We start from the raw sequence: 18,905 nt of genomic DNA, 5'->3' as shown, positions 1-18,905 counted from the left end.
CCTTCTCTCACCTGACGGCCAATCTGAGTAACGTACACAGCGGCGGGCGTTCCTTCTCTCACCTGACGGCCAATCTGAGTAAGGTACACAGCGGCGGGCGTTCCTTCTCTCACCTGGCGGCCAATCTGAGTAACGTACACAGCGGCGGGCGTTCCTTCTCTCACCTGACGGCCAATCTGAGTAACGTATACAGCGGCGGGCGTTCCTTCTCTCACCTGGCGACCCATCTGAGTAACGCACACAGCGGCGGGCGTTCCTTCTCTCACCTGTCAGCCAATCTGAGTAACGTACACAGCGGCGGGCGTTCCTTCACTCACCTGGCGGCCAATCTGAGTAACGTACACAGCGGCGGGCGTTCCTTCTCTCACCTGGCGGCCAATCTGAGTAACGTACACAGCGGCGGGCGTTCCTTCTCTCACCTGGTGGCCAAGGCTTGGAACAGCCTCCCCCTACACCGCAGCACCGCACCTTCGATCCAGCCATTCAGGAAAGAACTCAAGACCTGGAGGGTCGAATGAACAAACCATCGCACAGCAGCCAGCTTCTCCAGCGCCTTGAGACCCTCACGGGTGATCCACTGTGCTATATAAATGATTGATTGATTGATTGATTGACTATAAAACAATGATTTATGGGAGAGTGTGAGTTACTCAGTGTCCCCTACGAGAGAGATCCCGAACTCTTATGTATTGCTGAATGGACAGGAATGGCACCTCCGCCGCTGGGGATGCCAGAGGAAGCTGAGCTGCTCCAGCAAACGTTGTCCCCCCAGCAGCTGGCTGTGGGTGTGCAGACCAAGCAGGGGGTCTTTAGTGCCGGGATGAAGCCAGCCCCAACTGCCTCTGCACACGTGTAAATTGCCACGCGCATCTTGTCTAGGGTGAGCAGGCATGCCAGATTTGCTCAAACACTTCAGGATCCGCACAGGCACCCCCACACTTTGTATTAAAGTATACCCAAGCCGCAGCTTTGAAGAGGGGTCGGCCGAGGGGTCACACTGGGTCATCTGTCCTGCATCCCCCCTTTTTGTTCAATCGGACAGTACAAATGGACATAAGGTACTCGCCCCAATGACGCCCCTCCATCAGCTGCTTCGCCTCATTTCAGCAGCACAGCAGGTTCAAGAGGGGGTGAAGTAGCATTTTGGGGGACCCCTCTGGAAGGCACAGTCTTCTGTTGGGCTTCTCCAATGCATGGGGGAGGCAAAGAGGTTACTTATTTATGCATTGCTTTCTGTTACAAATGACAGCTCAGTGTAAATATCTAAAGTAAGCTGGAAAAGTGACCCCTAAGTTTTCTCTTTCCAGTTTCATATTTAGGAAGTCGAAATGACCCCCATTACAGCTCAGGTGCGCCCTCCTACAGCTCAGGTGCGCCCTCCTACAGCTCAGGTGCGCCCCCCTACAGCTCAGGTGCGTCCTCCGCCTTCGGCGCTGCCTCGCACAAACACAAAGCTTTTCCAGTCCTGGGTTGAAGCTTCGATGTCTGGCACTTGTAATTATGTTTTTACACATACACATTACATGACTAAACGTCTCATACAAGTCAAGCAGCCCGGTTTGGAGCTTTCGCAAGTCATGAAAGAACAGCAAATGATTTCCAGGGTCTCTGCGGCGATTTTTTATCTGGCGGCGCCACCTGCTGCCCATTTGGTGACTGACACCGCGCACTGCATTTGAGTGGATTTCTTTAGCATCGGCTCTCAGCTCTGTGCTCGCAGCAGGTTGTCTGCTCATGTCTCAGCATAGGCGCTGGAAATAGGGGGTCGGGGGCTGCCGCACCCCCAGAATAACCATGCTTGAGTTCATAAGGTGCATGATCAATAAAGAGACCATTCAATGCCGTTTTTGTCTTGTTGCCACACATGTGCATTCAATCGCAGAGGTCAAATGTCAAGCTGTCTTATGACAAATTAATGCTTATTCTTTTAAAATGGAGGTTGATGTTTACTTTTCTGTTCTTACTCTGACTGCAGATAGAGAGGATTTTGTAAATAAATTCTGTAACAATCTTCTTGGGGGTACAGGGATTGTGAAAGGAAAGGCTGTTAGATGTTAATTTTATTCTAACACAACAACATTTAAGTGCTTGTAAATGAACTGTACAAACATTTCAACATATATCAATCATTAGGAAAGCACACATGAGGCACATTTTATTTCAAAAGTGGGAAGGAAAAAGATTTCAGTAGGATCAAACAAATTAAGAGACTTTTGTTGGTGATGAGTAGATGATACATATTTGCTGAACCCCGATTTCCATAGATTACCGTATGTAGACTCGATAGTTCACTGGCCATCTCAATGGAACATGCGGTCTGTAAATGACAGTGCACTACCTCACAATGCGTTGGTAATACATTTGTGACGCTGTGCTCCGTAGTGTATTACGACCTCCATATTACACGCGTGCCTGGCTCCTGCTGCGTGACTCATCTTCTACACTTGCCCTTTGTGTGAAGCTTGCATTTTTCACAAGGCCCGTGACATAATGATGTAACATTGATGGCAGCAGCCCCTCCCCTAAAAATTGTTCCAGCCCCTCTGTGTCGCACTGTTGATTTGCAGTCACAAACAAGCTGATAGCCATGCATGTGTCATTAGTATATGATAAGGTACATTAATATTAATGATATATTTACCTAGATATATTATTTAATTCTAGCTAACCTTTACGGCTTACCGGGTTGCTGGCACAGTTTTCCACCAAGGCCTCTGGCTCAGCTGTAGTTTGCTTTAAAAATAGGCATCTTGTCTTTCTTTCGAGCTAGTCATGCTGCTTATGTGTGCCAAACAAATACTGACTTGAAAACTCTAACATTTCTTAATGCTTCACTTTTTTCAAGTCCATATCTTTGCTGAGATTTAGTCAGGTGCAGACCTGGCCATCAGATCATTGTTTCGTCTCACACTGATCCCCCTGGGTCAGTACTTACTTTGTAAATAAATTCATCAATAAATACATAACTTAAAAAATAAACAGCTGCACTTTTGAACACGTTGTGAAAGGGCCATAAATGGATGACCTCTTTTGATTCACACTCCTAGGTGGGTTTGTGCCATACGACTGCTGTTTAATGTCGAGGATTGTAATGCCTTTCTGCAAAACCAGGGCACCATTTTAAGAAAATACCTTTCTGTAAATAGTAAGGGCTTGCTGTGTAATTGCGTTTTCATAATGTTGATCTGTTCATCTTTTGCCACAAATTATAAAAAATACAATAATATCTGTGGCCAGACGCTCTTAATCCCACAATGCACTGCTCCTTAGTGACCAGCGCTCTCTGTATCTCTCCGCATTGTCCAGGGCTGCTGCGGTGACCAGTGCTGGCAGGTCCAGTAGCACCCACCTGTCTGGGTATGTCCGGCCCAGTTCGGCACCGCTGAAGGAGGTCTCGTTCGTGAGCAGGCCAGGCGCCCGGCTGCAGTGGCCCCCAGGGAGACAGGAGCCCACGTCCTTAAAAAGAGGTGAGCCCACGAACAGCAACCTGGTGGGACTGGCGAAGGGACAAGAGAACGAGAAGTCAGTTCTGCTTGTGTCAGTTTCCGGTCATACCCACCTGCCTGTGACACTCTTGGGGTTCACACCAGTACTCAATTTGAGCCGGTTGTTTCCGGTGCTCAGCTCCAGCATTTTATTGTCAACACCAGCACTTACCACAGCCTGCCACGTGGGGGCACTGTTTTTCTAATCTAGAAATTAGCACAGCAACAATTGTTTATTCAACATACATTTAATCTGACGAATGCCTGCCGCCCAAGCTATTTCAGCTTTGGGGGCCTGGAATAGTCACACTTGCAGGAGTGTGATGGTTAGTAGTTGTGTTGTCAGTGTCACTGGCAGGGGCAATGGGTGGTTCAAGCTCCTGACGAGGGCCCTGGCACCTATTCCTTTTATAATGTAAACACTGGTTCACACCCACCCTCCCCCCGCCTCACTGGGCAGTAGGTCGGCACTGGCCTTTGTGTTCTTCGAGTCACCCTACCTCTGTGCTGGGGAATGTAGAATACACTACACCTTCCATCGGGTTCGTGGCAGGGACTCACGGCCTGGTGTGGGTACAGACATTGTAAGCCCATCTTTGTGTAGGTGGTGCTCCAGCTTGTGAGGGGCTGGTTTTTGGTGATTTTCAGCACAACCTTCCTTAGCTTGGCTTTGGGGAGTAGGGAAACCTAACTTGATGGGACGATGGGGAAGATGGGCTTAAATGCGGCTGTTGTTACATTGTCTTTGAAGAGGAGGGAGTCCTTTGTTTATGAAATCCTGGCGTGTGAAGATCTCCAGTGTAACCACTGCTAGCTTGGCTGTGGGGAGGAGGGAGTCCTTGGCTTGTGGGAAACTGGTTTATGAATGTGTTTTGTAAATCATTGTTAGTTGGCTTTGAAGAGGGGTGAGACCTGTGTTTGTGGAATGCTGGTTTATGAAGGGTTCCAAAGGTACCAATGTTGGCTTGGCTTTGAGGAAGAGGGAGACTTTTGCTTATGAAACATTGGCTTACATAAATGTCCCCTAGAACCATTGTAAGGTTGGATTTTTGTGGGAGTGAAACCTCAGTATATGGTTTATTGGTTTATAATGGTCTTAAGTGCAATCATGGTTAGTTCAGGTTTTAAGAGACAAGAGAGCGGTTTTTGGAACGCTGGTTTATGAAGGTGTCTGGTACAACAATGCTAGCTTTGCTTTGGTGAGGAGTGAGACCTTTGTGGAACACTGGTTTATGAAGATGTATGTACAACCAGTGCTAGCTTGGATTTGGTGAAGTGTGCAACCTTTGTGGAACGCTTGTTTATTTGTTTATGAAAGTTTGCCGTACAACCAATGATAGCTTGGCTTTTGTGAGGAGTGAGACCATTGTAGAACGCTTGTTAATGAAGATGTATGTACAACCAATGCTAGCTTAGCTTTGGTGAAGAGTGCGACCTTTGTTTGCGGAACGCTGGTTTATGAAGATTTATATACAACCAATGATAGCTTGGCTTTGGTGAAGATTGAGACCTTTGTTTGTGGAATGCTGCTTTATGAAGATGTATGGTACAACTAATGCTAGCTTGGCTTTGGTGAAGAGTGAGTCCTTTGTTTGTGGAACGCTTGTTTATGAAAGCTTGCAGTACACTAATGATAGCTTGGCTTTGGTGAAGATTGAAACCTTTGTTTGTGGAACACTGGTTTATGAAGGTGTGTGGTACAACCAGTGCTAGCTTGGCTTTGGTGAAGAGTGCGACCTTTGTTTGTGGAACACTTGTTTATGAAAGTTTGCCGTACAACCAATGATAACTTGGCTTTTGTGAATATTGAGACCTTTGTTTGTGGAACGCTTGTTTATAAAAGTTTGCCGTACAACCAATGATAGCTTGGCTTTGGTGAGAAGTAAGACCATTGTAGAACGCTTGTTAATGAAGATGTATGTACAACCAATGGTAGCTTGGCTTTGGTGAGGAGTGAGACCTATGTGTTCCGCTGGTTAACTAAGATGTTTGTACAACCAATGCTAGCTTGGCTTTGGTGAAGAGTGCGACCTTTGTTTGTGGAACGCTTGTTTATGAAAGTTTGCCGTACAACTAATGATAGCTTGGCTTTGGTGAAGATTGAAACCTTTAAACCTTTGTTTGTGGAACGCTGGTTTATGAAGATGTGTGGTACAACCAATGCTAGCTTGGCTTTGTTGAAGAGTGCGACCTTTGTTTGTGGAACGCTTGTTTATGAACGTTTGCTGTACAACCAATGATAGCTTGGCTTTGGTGAAGAGTGCGACCTTTGTTTGTGGAACGCTTGTTTATGAAAGTTTGCCGTACAACCAATGATAGCTTGGCTTTGGTGAAGATTGAGACCTTTGTTTGTGGAACGCCTTTTTATGAAAGTTTGCCGTACAACCAATGATAGCTTGGCTTTGGTGAGAAGTAAGACCATTGTAGAACGCTTGTTAATGAAGATGTATGTACAACCAATGCTAGCTTAGCTTTGGTGAAGAGTGCAACCTTTGTTTGCGGAACGCTGGTTTATGAAGATTTATATACAACCAATGATAGCTTGGCTTTGGTGAAGATTGAGACCTTTGTTTGTGGAATGCTGCTTTATGAAGATGTATGGTACAACTAATGCTAGCTTGGCTTTGGTGAAGAGTGAGACCTTTGTTTGTGGAACGCTTGTTTATGAAAGTTTGCAGTACACTAATGATAGCTTGGCTTTGGTTAAGATTGAAACCTTTGTTTGTGGAACACTCGTTTATGAAGGTGTGTGGTACAACCAGTGCTAGCTTGGCTTTGGTGAAGAGTGCGACCTTTGTTTGTGGAACGCTTGTTTATGAAAGTTTGCTGTAAAACCAATGATAGCTTGGCTTTGGTGAAGATTGAGACCTTTGTTTGTGGAACGCTTGTTTATGAAAGTTTGCCGTACAACCAATGATAACTTGGCTTTTGTGAATATTGAGACCTTTGTTTGTGGAACGCTTCTTTATAAAAGTTTGCCGTACAACCAATGATAGCTTGGCTTTGGTGAGAAGTAAGACCATTGTAGAACGCTTGTTAATGAAGATGTATGTACAACCAATGGTAGCTTGGCTTTGGTGAGGAGTGAGACCTATGTGTTCCGCTGGTTAACTAAGATGTTTGTACAACCAATGCTAGCTTGGCTTTGGTGAAGAGTGCGACCTTTGTTTGTGGAACGCTTGTTTATGAAAGTTTGCCGTACAACTAATGATAGCTTGGCTTTGGTGAAGATTGAAACCTTTAAACCTTTGTTTGTGGAACGCTGGTTTATGAAGATGTGTGGTACAACCAATGCTAGCTTGGCTTTGTTGAAGAGTGCGACCTTTGTTTGTGGAACGCTTGTTTATGACAGATTGACATACAACCGATGATAGCTTGGTTTTGGTGAAGATTGAGACCTTTGTTTGTGGAATGCTTGTTTATGAAAGTTTGACGTATAACCAATGATAGCTTGGCTTTGGTGAAGATTGAGACCTTTGTTTGTGGAACGCTTGTTTATGAAAGTTTGCTGTACAACCAATGATAGCTTGGCTTTGGTGAAGATTGAGACCTTTGTTTGTGGAACGCCTTTTTATGAAAGTTTGCCGTACAACCTATGATAGCTTGGCTTTGGTGAAGATTGAGACCTTTGTTTGTGGGACGCTTGTTTATGAAAGTTTGCCGTACAACCAATGATAGCTTGGCTTTGGTGAAGATTGAGACCTTTGTTTGTGGAACGCTTGTTTATGAAAGTTTGCCGTACAACCAATGATAGCTTGGTTTTGGTGAAGATTGAGACCTTTGTTTGTGGAATGCTTGTTTATGAAAGTTTGATGTATAACCAATGATAGCTTGGCTTTGGTGAAGATTGAGACCTTTGTTTGTGGAACGCTTGTTTATGAAAGTTTGCTGTATAACCAATGATAGCTTGGCTTTGGTGAAGATTGAGACCTTTGTTTGTGGAACGCCATTTTATGAAAGTTTGCCGTACAACCTATGATAGCTTGGCTTTGGTGAAGATTGAGACCTTTGTTTGTGGAACGCTTGTTTATGAAAGTTTGCCGTACAACCAATGATAGCTTGGCTTTGGTGAAGATTGAGATCTTTGTTTGTGGAATGCTGGTTTATGAAGATGTGTGGTACAACTAATGCTAGCTTGGCTTTGGTGAGGAGTGAGATCTTTGTGGAATGCTGGTTAATGAAGATGTATGTACAACCAATGCTAGATTGGCTTTGGTGAAGAGTGCGACCTTTGTTTGTGTAACACTGTTTTATGAAGGTGTCTTGCACAACCAATGCTAGCTTGACTCTGGTGAGGAGTGAGACCTTTGTTTGTGGAACGCTGGTTAATGGAGATGTATGGTACAACGAATGCTAGCTTGGGTTGGTGAAGAGTGCGACCTTTGTTTGTGGAACGCTTGTTTATGAAAGTTTGCCATACAACCAATGATAGCTTTGCTTTGGTGAGGATTGAGACCTTTGTTTGTGTTCCGCTGGTTAATGAAGATGTATGTACAACCAATGCTAGCTTGGCTTTGGTGAAGAGTGCGACCTTTGTTTGTGGAACACTGGTTTATGAAAGTTTGCCGTACAACCAATGATAGCTTGGCTTTGGTGAAGATTGTGACCTTTGTTTGTGGAACGCTTTTTTATGAAGATGTATGGTACAACTAATGCAAGCTTGACTTTGGTGAGGAGTGAGACCTTTGTGGAACGCTGGTTAATGAAGATGTGTGGTACAACCAATGCTAACTTGGCTTTGGTGAGGAGTGCGACCTTTGTTTGTGGAACGCTGGTTTATGAAGGTGTCTGGCGCAACCAATGCTAGCTTGGTTCTGCCGAGGAGTGTGCCCTTTGTTTGTGGAACGCTGGTTCTTGAAAGTCTCTGGTACAGCCAAAGTTACCCTAAGTAGGCCAGAGACACCAGTTTGCAGAACGCTGGATTGATAAGGTCTCCTGTTCGACTGTTGTTAGCCATTTCCGCAGAAAGGAGGGAGTCAATAGTGTATGATGGTCGCTTCTGTGCTGCATTCAACTTACAGGTCTTTATTTCATATTAAAATGCAGATGACCACAGATCTGTCCAGGATGCTGTGGGGCGAAGACTCTGCCAGTGGGCACCAGTGGGGTCTCCGAGGCTGCATCACAGTGGTTCGCATGAAGACGATGATCCTGCATTGGTTGCGAACCAGAGGCGATCCCGCTCGTTCACTTCAGGTAGTGCCGAATGCCTTTGCCCTTTGTAACCTCTGCACCCTTCAGTTTGTTTAACATGAGTGGTGAGGTCAGCCTGGGAGAGGGATACAGCACTGGCTCCTCTATTGGCCTTAAGTGTACCCTCTGCTTGGCTGGAGCACCTTCTTCCTACCCCAGATCAAGTCATATATCTCATTTCTCAGCTTCAGCACCTCCTGCTATACCACTGCTGAGACCCACCCACACACAGATCTTCTGGACCACACACAGCTCCTCTGAAGCACACATAGCTCCTCTGAAGTACACACAGCTCCTCCGAAGCTCACACAGCTCCTCTGAACCACACACAAATCTTCTGAAGCACACGCAGTTCCTCTGAAGCACACACAGAAGCACACACAGCTCCTCTGAAGCACCCACAACTCCTCTGAAGCACATACAGCTCCTCTGAAGCACACACAGCTCCTCTGAAGCACACACAGCTCATCTGAAGCACACACAGCTCTTCTGACCCACACACAGCTCTTTTGAACCACACACAGCTCATCTACACCCCACACAGCTCTTCTGACCCACACAGCTCTTCTGAACCATACACAGCTCTACTGAACTACCTCCACCCTTCCCACCAACACCACTACTAACACCCACACAGCTTTGCCTCTATACCTTAATTTTGACCTACAACACCCCTTACTATGCCAGTATTGTGGTCACCTCACTGCGCCACCAGTGCACTCCGATTTTGAGAAGCGCCAACCCATAGTATCCTGACACCGAGACCACGCACAGCTCTAACGAAACCCCTCATTCCAAACCAAGAGCACTCTTTTCTACTTCTAGGATCCACGGACAGCTCTGCTGGTGGACCTCAGCATGAAGGCTGCTCTTCCCAGAGTTGTACTCACTCCACACTACGCCACACCAGCCTGTCCTGAACCGCACACTCAACAGATGCTTTGCTAATGTCACACTACCAAACAGCAATAAACAATAGACATCATCACACCACCACCCACCACCACCACCAGCCATCACCTCCACCACCACCACCAGCCATCACTACCACCATCAGCCATCACCACCACCACCAACCACCACCACCACCACCTCTACCTCCACCACCTCTACCTCCACTCACCACCACCAGCCGTCACCACCACCATCAGCCATCACCACCACCAACCACCACAACCTCTACCTCCACCCTGCACCATCAGCCGTCACCACAACCACCAGCTACCACCACCAGCCATCACCAAAACCACCAGTCATCACTACCACCACCAGCCATCACCACCACCTCCACCACTACCAGCCGTCACCACCAGCTATCACCACCACCTCCACCACTGCCAGCCATCACCACCACCACCAGCCATCACCACCAACAACCATCATCACCACCACCACCTCTACTTCTACACATCACCACCAGCCATCACCACCACACTAACCATCACTAACACCTCTTCCTCCACCACCAGCCATTCCCACCACCAGCTATCACCACCTCTAGCCATCAGTGCTTGCAGCTCTGAGCCCATGAGTGAAGAAGTTACTGAAAAGACAGGCGTGAAGCTCAAACACATGGTCAGACATTACAATTACGCCTTTCTCTCTTGCAGCCACGTACCAGAAGGTCACCCCGGTGTCGCTGCCCGCAGAAGCCTTTGAGGCCGGGGGCAGTTTCTCCGTCACATTGTACATCGGAGATCAGTCATCGCCAGTGCAGAGAGCTCGGCGGCACTCCTTGGCCAGCAAGGACTCATGTGTGCAGAGGGAGCAGCTTCACCAGCTGAACTGGCAGGTGGAAGATATTCCTGGAAGGAGCCTGGGTGCCTTCACGCCTCCGAAGAACAAGTCCGTCTTTAAAAGGTTCTTCCGGAAGAAAGACTAGAGGTGTCTGCTTCATACATACCTGGATCATGGCCTCTGTTGCACACTTACCGCTTTGGTGAAAGAGTAAAACTGCACTTTTTGCTTACCGTGGCGGTCTGGTGACGTGTAGGCTACAAGGTCAGACATTGATGGTCGCTACTGATTCCTCCGCACAAGGGTTGCGCCTTCCGTCCTGGAGTCCCAGGTGAGAGGAGGGCACCTGTGGTTCTAGAGCCGGAGCTGGGATGGTGAATATGATGTCATCAAAGGCACCATGGCACCGAACAATCGTATGTGGACATGAGAGAGGGCTCTTCACATAAGACTTGGGAGAGGTTTGGATGCTTTAAGGTCAAATCACAGGGAGTGTAAGGTTAGTAGGAAATACGAGCTAATGACACCAAATCTACAGGCAACAAGGGAAAAGTTTCAAAATAGTAAATGAAAGCTACACATGTCCCAGCAATGCCTCCTAAATGTATTTATACTCTTGTTACCAGGGCACGAATGGTCCCTGTGTGGCTGTGTTTACATTGCTGTATGTTGGGGCAGCGCCAGCGCAGTCTGTAGTTTGGGACACATTTGTCACTTCACCACAGATGCACAGACATTGACTATCAACGTAAGGGCCACTAAGCCGATCACTTCTCACAGACCTTTGTCTCCTGCAGCCATGTGGCCTCTCGGTTCCTTTCAGCCCAGATCCACAGCATTGTTTCTGCTGCAGCCCCTGAGTGTCCTCACCAGGTCATAGTTCACCTTCACCTATAGTACCTCTATTATCACCCCCTCCGTGCTTCCAAGATGTATAGATTTAAGTCCACCCATATACCTTCCGATAACCCCAGACTCAGGTCTGGCACAGTCTTGTAGACACATCTCTAATGCGTGAGAGAGGACACTGGCGCCAACGTGACCAGTGAGCCAACGCATTCTTGATCTATTCACTAGACAGACATGTTCAGTTGCTTCCCCCTCCTGCCGCAGCAGGACACCTCAGAGCTGCTTTAGGTCTACGCTTCACACGCATGTCTATTGCTGTCCGTTGGCGTCCACGTTGGGATATTGTTACATACAATGATGAACTTGAATTGGCCATCTATTTCGTTATTCAGTGCAAATGCTTTGACTTGAAAAAAGTACCCCCCACCCCCTTCTATGGAGACTGTGGTTAGTGGACCTTGGACTGTACCACTGGGACCTCATGTTATAGAGCTGTACCGGGACTGTGATCACATGACCTGGGCTGTCAGTTCCCATCTTCTGACCACAACCCACAGGTTTGATGTTTTATCCACTTGCCTTATTCTGCTCACTCTGAATGTGTCAGTCTGTCAAGATAAGACGAACTTCTTATGCACCTACTTGAAGTCTGCATAAGTTTATTCAACAAAATAAGCTAAAAGCAGCATTGGTAAGCAAGGTAGCAGCGTCTGTTCTCCATGAGCTGTGAGCTTCTAATGCTGAGCCCTCCCAGGTTTTTATGGCTTTTTTTTGGGGTTCTTTATGCAGACGCAGATAGCAGCTGCATACATTTTTCATGAGAAGAACGAAAAAGGGCCTTGAAAAGATGAAGGAAATGTGAACTTCCAGGCGCTGGGATACCCAATTGTGAATCCTCCCTTTGAGGTGCAAAGCATGAGAGTGGGGCTAATGACCTCACAGACTAGGCAGCAGCACACACCTCACCCAACATGGCTAACAAGATGGCAGCAATTGGATCAACACAACATCACCTATCACAGTGATTTCCAAGCAATTTTCGTGCCAAGTTCTGAGGTCCAGTTTACTGCCTTGAGAATGTAGAAGAAATCAGTAAGGCAGCACAGCTGACAAAGTTTAAGGGGGCCAGATGCTTCATTGAAGACCTAGGTCATGTGCGTACCTTCCTAGACGTCTTCTGAAAAGATCCATTTAAGGTGAAGGCTGTTTACTCTGCTGGCATCCTTTACTCTTCACACACCGCATCTTTTCGCTCTTCTAGCATCCTTTACTCTTCACACACCGCATCTTTTCGCTCTACTAGCATCCTTTACTCTTCACACACCGCATCTTTTCGCTCTACTAGCATCCTTTACTCTTCACACACCGCATCTTTTCGCTCTGCTAGCATCCTTTACTCTTCACATACCGCATCTTTTCGCTCTACTAGCATCCTTTACTCTTCACACACCGCATCTTTTCGCTCTACTAGCATCCTTTACTCTTCACCACACCGCATCTTTTCGCTCTACTAGCATCCTTTACTCTTCACCACACCGCATCTTTTCGCTTTACTAGCATCCTTTACTCTTCACCACACCGCATCTTTTTGCTCTACTAGCATCCTTTACTCTTCACCACAACGCATCTTTTCACTCTGCTAGCGTTTTTTACTCTTCACCTCACCGCATCTTTTCGCTCTGCTGACGTCCCTTACTCTTCACCACACTGCATCTTTTTGCTCCGCCGGCATTCTTTACTCTTCAGCATACCACATCGTTTCACTCTGCTAGCATACTTTACTCTTCATTGCACCGCATCTTTTCACTTTGCTGGCATCCTTAACTCTTCACCGCACCGCATCTTTTCGCTCTGCTAGCATACTTTACTCTTCACCACACCGCATCTTTTCACTCTGCTAGCGTTTTTTACTCTTCACCTCACCGCATCTTTTCACTCTGCTAGCGTTTTTTACTCTTCACCACACCGCATCTTTTCACTCTGCTAGCATTTTTTACTCTTCACCTCACAGCATCTTTTCACTCTGCTGACGTCCCTTACTCTTCACCACACCGCATCTTTTTGCTCTGCTAGCATACTTTACTCTTCACCGCACCGCATCTTTTCGCTTTGCTGGCATCCTTTACTCTTCACTGCACCGCATCTTTTCGCTTTGCTGGTATCCTTTGCCCATCACCACAGCGCATGTTTTTGCTCTGCTGGCGTCCTTTGCTCTTCACAACACTGCATCTTTACGCTCTGCTGGCATCCTTTACTCTTCAGCACCCCGCATCTTTGTGCAATGTTGGCATCCTTTACTCTTCACCTCACTGCGTCTTATCGCTCTGCTGGCGTCCTTTATTTTTCACAACACTGCATCTTTTCGCTCTGCTAGCGTCCTTTACTCTTCACAACAGCACATCTTTTCGCTCTACTAATGTCCTTTACTCTTCACAACACTGCATCTTTTTGCTCTGCTAGCATCCTTTACTCTTCACCTCACCGCATCTTTTCGCTTTGCTAGAGTCCTTTACTCTTCACAACACTGCTTCTTTTTGCTCTGCTAGGGTCCTTTGCTCTTCACCACACCACATGTTTTTGCTCTGCTAGCGTCCTTTGCTCTTCACCACACTGCATCTTTACGCTCTGCTGGCATCCTTTACTCTTCAGCACCCTGCTTCTTTTTGCACTGTTGGCATCCTTTACTCTTCAGCACATCGCATCTTTTCGCTCTGCTAGCGTCCTTTACTCTTCACCTCACTGCATCTTTTCGCTCTGCTGGCATCCTTTACTCTTCACCGCACCGCATCATTTCGCTCTGCTAGCGTCCTTTACTCTTCACCTCACTGCATCTTTTCGCTCTGCTAGCGTCCTTTACTCTTCAGAACAGCACATCTTTTCGCTCCGTTAGCATCCTTTACTCTTCAGCACATCGCATCTTTTCGCTCTGCTAGCGTCCTTTACTCTTCACCTCACTGCATCTTTTCGCTTTGCTGGCGTCCTTTACTCTTCACCTCACTGCATCTTTTCGCTCTGCTAGCGTTCTTTACTCTTTAGAACAGCACATCTTTTCGCTCTGTTAGCATCCTTTACTCTTCAGCACATCGCATATTTTCGCTCTGCTAGCGTCCTTTACTCTTCACCTCACTGCATCACCTCACTGCATCTTTTCACCCTGCTGGCGTCCTTTATTTTTCACCTCACCGCATCTTTTTGCTCTGCTGATGTCCCTTACTCTTCACCACACTGCATCTTTTCGCTCCGCTGGCATTCTTTACTCTTCAGCACACCACATCTTTCCGCTCTGCTGGAGTCCTTTACTCTTCACCTCACTGCAACTTTTTGCTCTGCTAGCATCCTTTACTCTTCACAACACAGCATCTTTTCGCTCAGCTAGCTTTTTTTACTCTTCACCGTACCGCATCTTTTCGCTCTGTTAGCATCCTTTACTCGTCACAACACTGCATGTTTTTGCTCTGCTAGCCTTTTTTACTCTTCACCTCACCTCATCTTTTCGCTCTGCTGACGTCCCTTACTCTTCACCACACTGCATCTTTTCGCTCCGCTGGCATTCTTTACTCTTCAGCACACCACATCTTATCGCTCTGCTGGAGTCCTTTACTCTTCACCTTACAGCAACTTTTTGCTCTGCTAGCATCCTTTACTCTTCACAACACCGCATCTTTTTGCTCAGCTGGCGTTCTTTGCTCTTCACCTAACAGCATCTTTTTGCTCTGCTTGCGTCCTTTACTCTTCAGAACAGCACATCTTTTCGCTCTGTTAGCATCCTTCACTCTTCACAACACTGCATGTTTTCGCTCTGCTAGCGTCCTTTACTCTTCACCTCACTGCATCTTTTCGCTCTGCTGATGTCCCTTACTCTTCACCACACCGCATCTTATCGCTCAGCTAGCGTTCTTTACTCTTCACCTAACCGCATCTTTTCGCTCTGCTTGCATCCTTTACTCTTCACAACAGCACATCTTTTCGCTCTGTTAGCGTCCTTTACTCTTCACCTCACTGCATCTTTTCGCTCTGCTAGTGTCCTTTACTCTTCACAACACCGCATCTTTTCGCTCAGCTAGCGTTCTTTACTCTTCACCTAACTACATCTTTTTGCTCTGTTAGCGTCCTTTACTCTTCACCTCACCCCATCTTTTTGCTCTTCTGACGTTCCTTACTCTTCACCACACTGCATATTTTCGCTCTGTGCTCTGCTGGCATCCTTTATTCTTTTGTCCTGCTGGTATCCTTCACTCTTTGCCACACTGTGTCATTTAACTCTGCTGGCATCCTTTGCTCTTTGCCACAGCACATCTCACTCTTCTGGCATTCTTCGCTGTTCTCCACACCAAATCTTGCTTTGAGCTCTTGCTGTCCCACTTAGCCATTCGCAATGCGACAAGAACTGTAAAAACACATTTCAGAGGTACTTCGGAGTATCTTTAAGAATACTTTCCTCAATTGTTTCCAAGATTCTCTGTGATTCTCACAATAATCTTTCTGTCTATGTTCTGCGTTTGTACCCAACTTTCCAGTTCCCGTGAACCAACCACCCGCTTTTGCTGCCACAACCAACTCCCTCCATAGATCACTTATTCGCTTTCTTCTTGCCTAAAAAAACATTTTCCTGACACCCTATGTTTGTCAGTCAAACCAGTACCCAGACCGTTCACTGCATGATTCCTCCGAATAATCTTGGTGATGTCACACCGTCATCCACTTGGAAATGAGTCAGAGTCCCTTCTCGTGCAGTCACTATGTCCTCCACTAATATTCAACCTTAGAAATGAACTTTATAAGACACTGATGTCTACACAAACCACAAGATGCAGCTCCAACAACATGTATTATTGTACTCCACTCCATAGACAAAAATTGTCCACAGATCCGCCTCATCTCTTCCATCATTTGGAAGGAAACCTATTGGGTTTCAATTTTAGGTCAGGCTCCGAAGACATTCGGCAACGCCAGGGCGGCGCGTTGGCTGGAGGATGGCCTTATAGAGCGTATGCTCACTGAGGCTAACAGCTCCTGGACATGCATTCGGTTCAGAAGTACTGAACAGACCTGTGTTAAGAGCAATAACTTCTTTTGTACATAGGGTGGTGGGTGTCAGAATTATGATAACTAAAATGTCATTTACAAAAATATTGTCCCATTGGGTGTAGATTTTGTATTATTACCTCCAATGGAGTGATATTTTTATAAACAGTAATAGGAGTAGGACACGGCATGTTTGTCAGTTGGTATTTGGTGTCTGGTACCATACCTATAGTGCTACATAACACACTTCTGCCATTTCTAAGCCCTATAAATAACAGATGATATTGTTACACAAGCTAGTGAACTATGGAGGGGTGAATCCTGCAAAAAACCCCAGCGTGAGTGCACTGTTCTCACTGCCTAAAACTAAAACAGGGCCATGGTTTGATGGGAATATTTGAGGTCCAAAAACGGCAAACATTTACATCCTGGGAGGGTAGGTATTCGTAATAAGCACATTAAAAATAAAAATCCAGATCTCTCTTATGTGAGTAGACATGTTATGTGGGCACTAAAAGGTGTGCCATAAGAGGGCTTAGAGAATTGGGTATTTAATGCATGTATTGGTAAGGAATACGCATCTTTCTAGGAAGGTACTTGATCACACATCGAAGACAGTAAATACATAAATATATAACAAATAAAGCATGCACTGCAAACCCACCCTTCTGTCTGGAAAAAAACCGCATTAAAGTGAAAGCATCCAGTTCTACCACTGTTACTTCCTGCCTTTTTAACTCCAGTAGATCCTATGCTGACCAGGCACAGACCATGTCGCCAGTGCTTAATTTGGGCCGGCGGTTTCTGGTGCTCGTCACCGGCACTTAATTGTCACCACCGGCACTAATGACAGTCCACCACATGGTGGCACTGTCAGGTAAAGTTTTAAAGGAGCACAACAACTGTGTTAATTAAGTCTATTTGCATTGAAAATGAATAATACCATCCTCTCACACCATTATTATCGAACTGGGTGGCCTGAAATAGTCTGAATTGTCACACTTATAGGAGTGCGATGGTTAGGTGATATGTTGGTACTGTCGTTGGCAGCCTTGGAAGGGGCAATGTATGGCGCAGGCTGCAGTGGCCTTCCGAGAAGAGCCCTGGCACTTCATTTTTTACAAAGAAAGCACTGCATGTCGTCAAGTAAATAGTTTCAGCTCAGTTTGCGCACTTGGTGAAGTCAACCTGCAGGGACCAGCTTATGGTTCATTGGATCACAGCTGCTTCTTCTTCCTGTCTCAGTTCTCGTGGCCAACACTGCCTCACCCAGAGCATTTACCTCTGCAACCATGATCAACACTTACGAAAGGCCCCTCGCCTTCTCTGAAGGTCTCTCCAGGTATACGCTGTGAGCGTGTCCTCTGTGCTCATCACTCACTGCCAGGTCATTGAGGAGATTATCCCCCCCCCCAGCTGTTGGGTGGTAGGAGTGCAGTGTCCACACCAAAGAGTTAGGGGGAGGCAGAAAGACATTTATCAATCAAACGTAAACTTTTGTTGGAAAGAAAACCTAACTGAATGTGAGGATGTGAAGCTTACTTGTGCCTTACACGTAAACGATTCCAGAAAGCCCAGTGAACTGTCCCACAGGCCTGGGATCAGCGCTCCCGTCTTCTTGATCACCTGAGATCCCATTTACCTCTGATGTATGACAGATGACGGACTCTGGGGTTAACCTGTGGCTGTATGCAAAATTAATGTCCTACAATTCACTTGAACAGCATGGCTTATTGATAAGAATATATGATTTTTTTGTATATTTAACATCGTTTATAGAATTGTGTTTTTCTACATATTTGAGTGGCAAATTTTTTGTATTAAAGAAAAGTATTTTTATCCTGGAGCTTCTGCTTGTTTGTACGTGTGTATTCTTATGCGCCGCGCATGTCATTTACATACTCTCATCCCTTATAGGACTTGCACATTACAACAACTCTGTCGGCCCTTGGGCATACTCATCTGCGACGAATATATGTCGTCATAATGCATGCGATACATCGCATGCCATTACAACGCGGTCGTTACAACGACCGCATTGTGACATCACATACGATTACAGAATAATAATAATAATAATAATAGGCAAGCTTGTAAAGCGCATGGTTACACCCGGTGGTGTGTCCCTGCGCCGAGGCACAGACTCGTCAGATGTAAAGGGCAGAAACACAGAAAAACACAGAAATAAAGGGCCTAATGTGCGGAAGAGCCAGGTTTTCAATTTCTTCCGAAAGAGTGGCCCAATGGTTTAGCACGTAGGAAGAGAGGAAGTGCATTCCAGTGCTTAGAGGCCAGGTAGCTGAGCTCCCATCTGGCTTTTTTAACTCTAGGGACCTTGACCAAGCAGGCACCGGTCGATCTCCAATGTCGAGTTGGAGTATAGGGAGTGAGTAGATTGTTAAAATAGCTAGGCCCTTCCCCTGCAATATGTGGTGGCTAATACACAAGGTTTTAAAAAGTATTCTTCCCCGAAGTGGTAGCCAGTGTAGAACAGAGAGAGTTTTCCTGGAGAAGTTCTCCTAGGAAGCATCAGAACTAGGCGAGCAGCCGCGTTCTGAATGCATTGAAGCCTATTCAGGCATTTGCTAGTTGCTCCTAGGTATAGAGCATTACCGT

The 18,905-nt window shown here is 46.3% G+C and overlaps 1 protein-coding gene across 3 annotated transcripts in view; it reads left to right on the top strand.

The window, feature by feature from the left end:
• The window catches only part of LOC146813709 (uncharacterized), a 248,540-nt gene extending 230,405 nt beyond the window's left edge, over positions 1–18,135 (top strand). For all 3 annotated transcript variants that reach the window (XM_085610204.1, XM_085610202.1, XM_085610203.1), the window contains 3 exons: positions 3,307–3,467; positions 8,532–8,681; positions 10,289–18,135. In XM_085610204.1, the coding sequence (XP_085466330.1) occupies positions 3,307–3,467; positions 8,532–8,681; positions 10,289–10,560 (583 nt within the window). In that variant the 3' untranslated portion in view covers positions 10,561–18,135. The remainder of the gene's footprint in view (positions 1–3,306; positions 3,468–8,531; positions 8,682–10,288) is intronic.
• The last annotated feature ends 770 nt before the right edge of the window (positions 18,136–18,905 follow it).

The sequence above is a fragment of the Triturus cristatus genome, chromosome 6, assembly GCF_964204655.1.
Source record: "Triturus cristatus chromosome 6, aTriCri1.1, whole genome shotgun sequence".
Classification (NCBI taxonomy): Eukaryota; Metazoa; Chordata; class Amphibia; order Caudata; family Salamandridae; genus Triturus; species Triturus cristatus.
The sequence above is the reverse complement of the archived record's forward strand: the minus strand, read 5'-3'. Positions and strand labels throughout refer to the sequence as shown.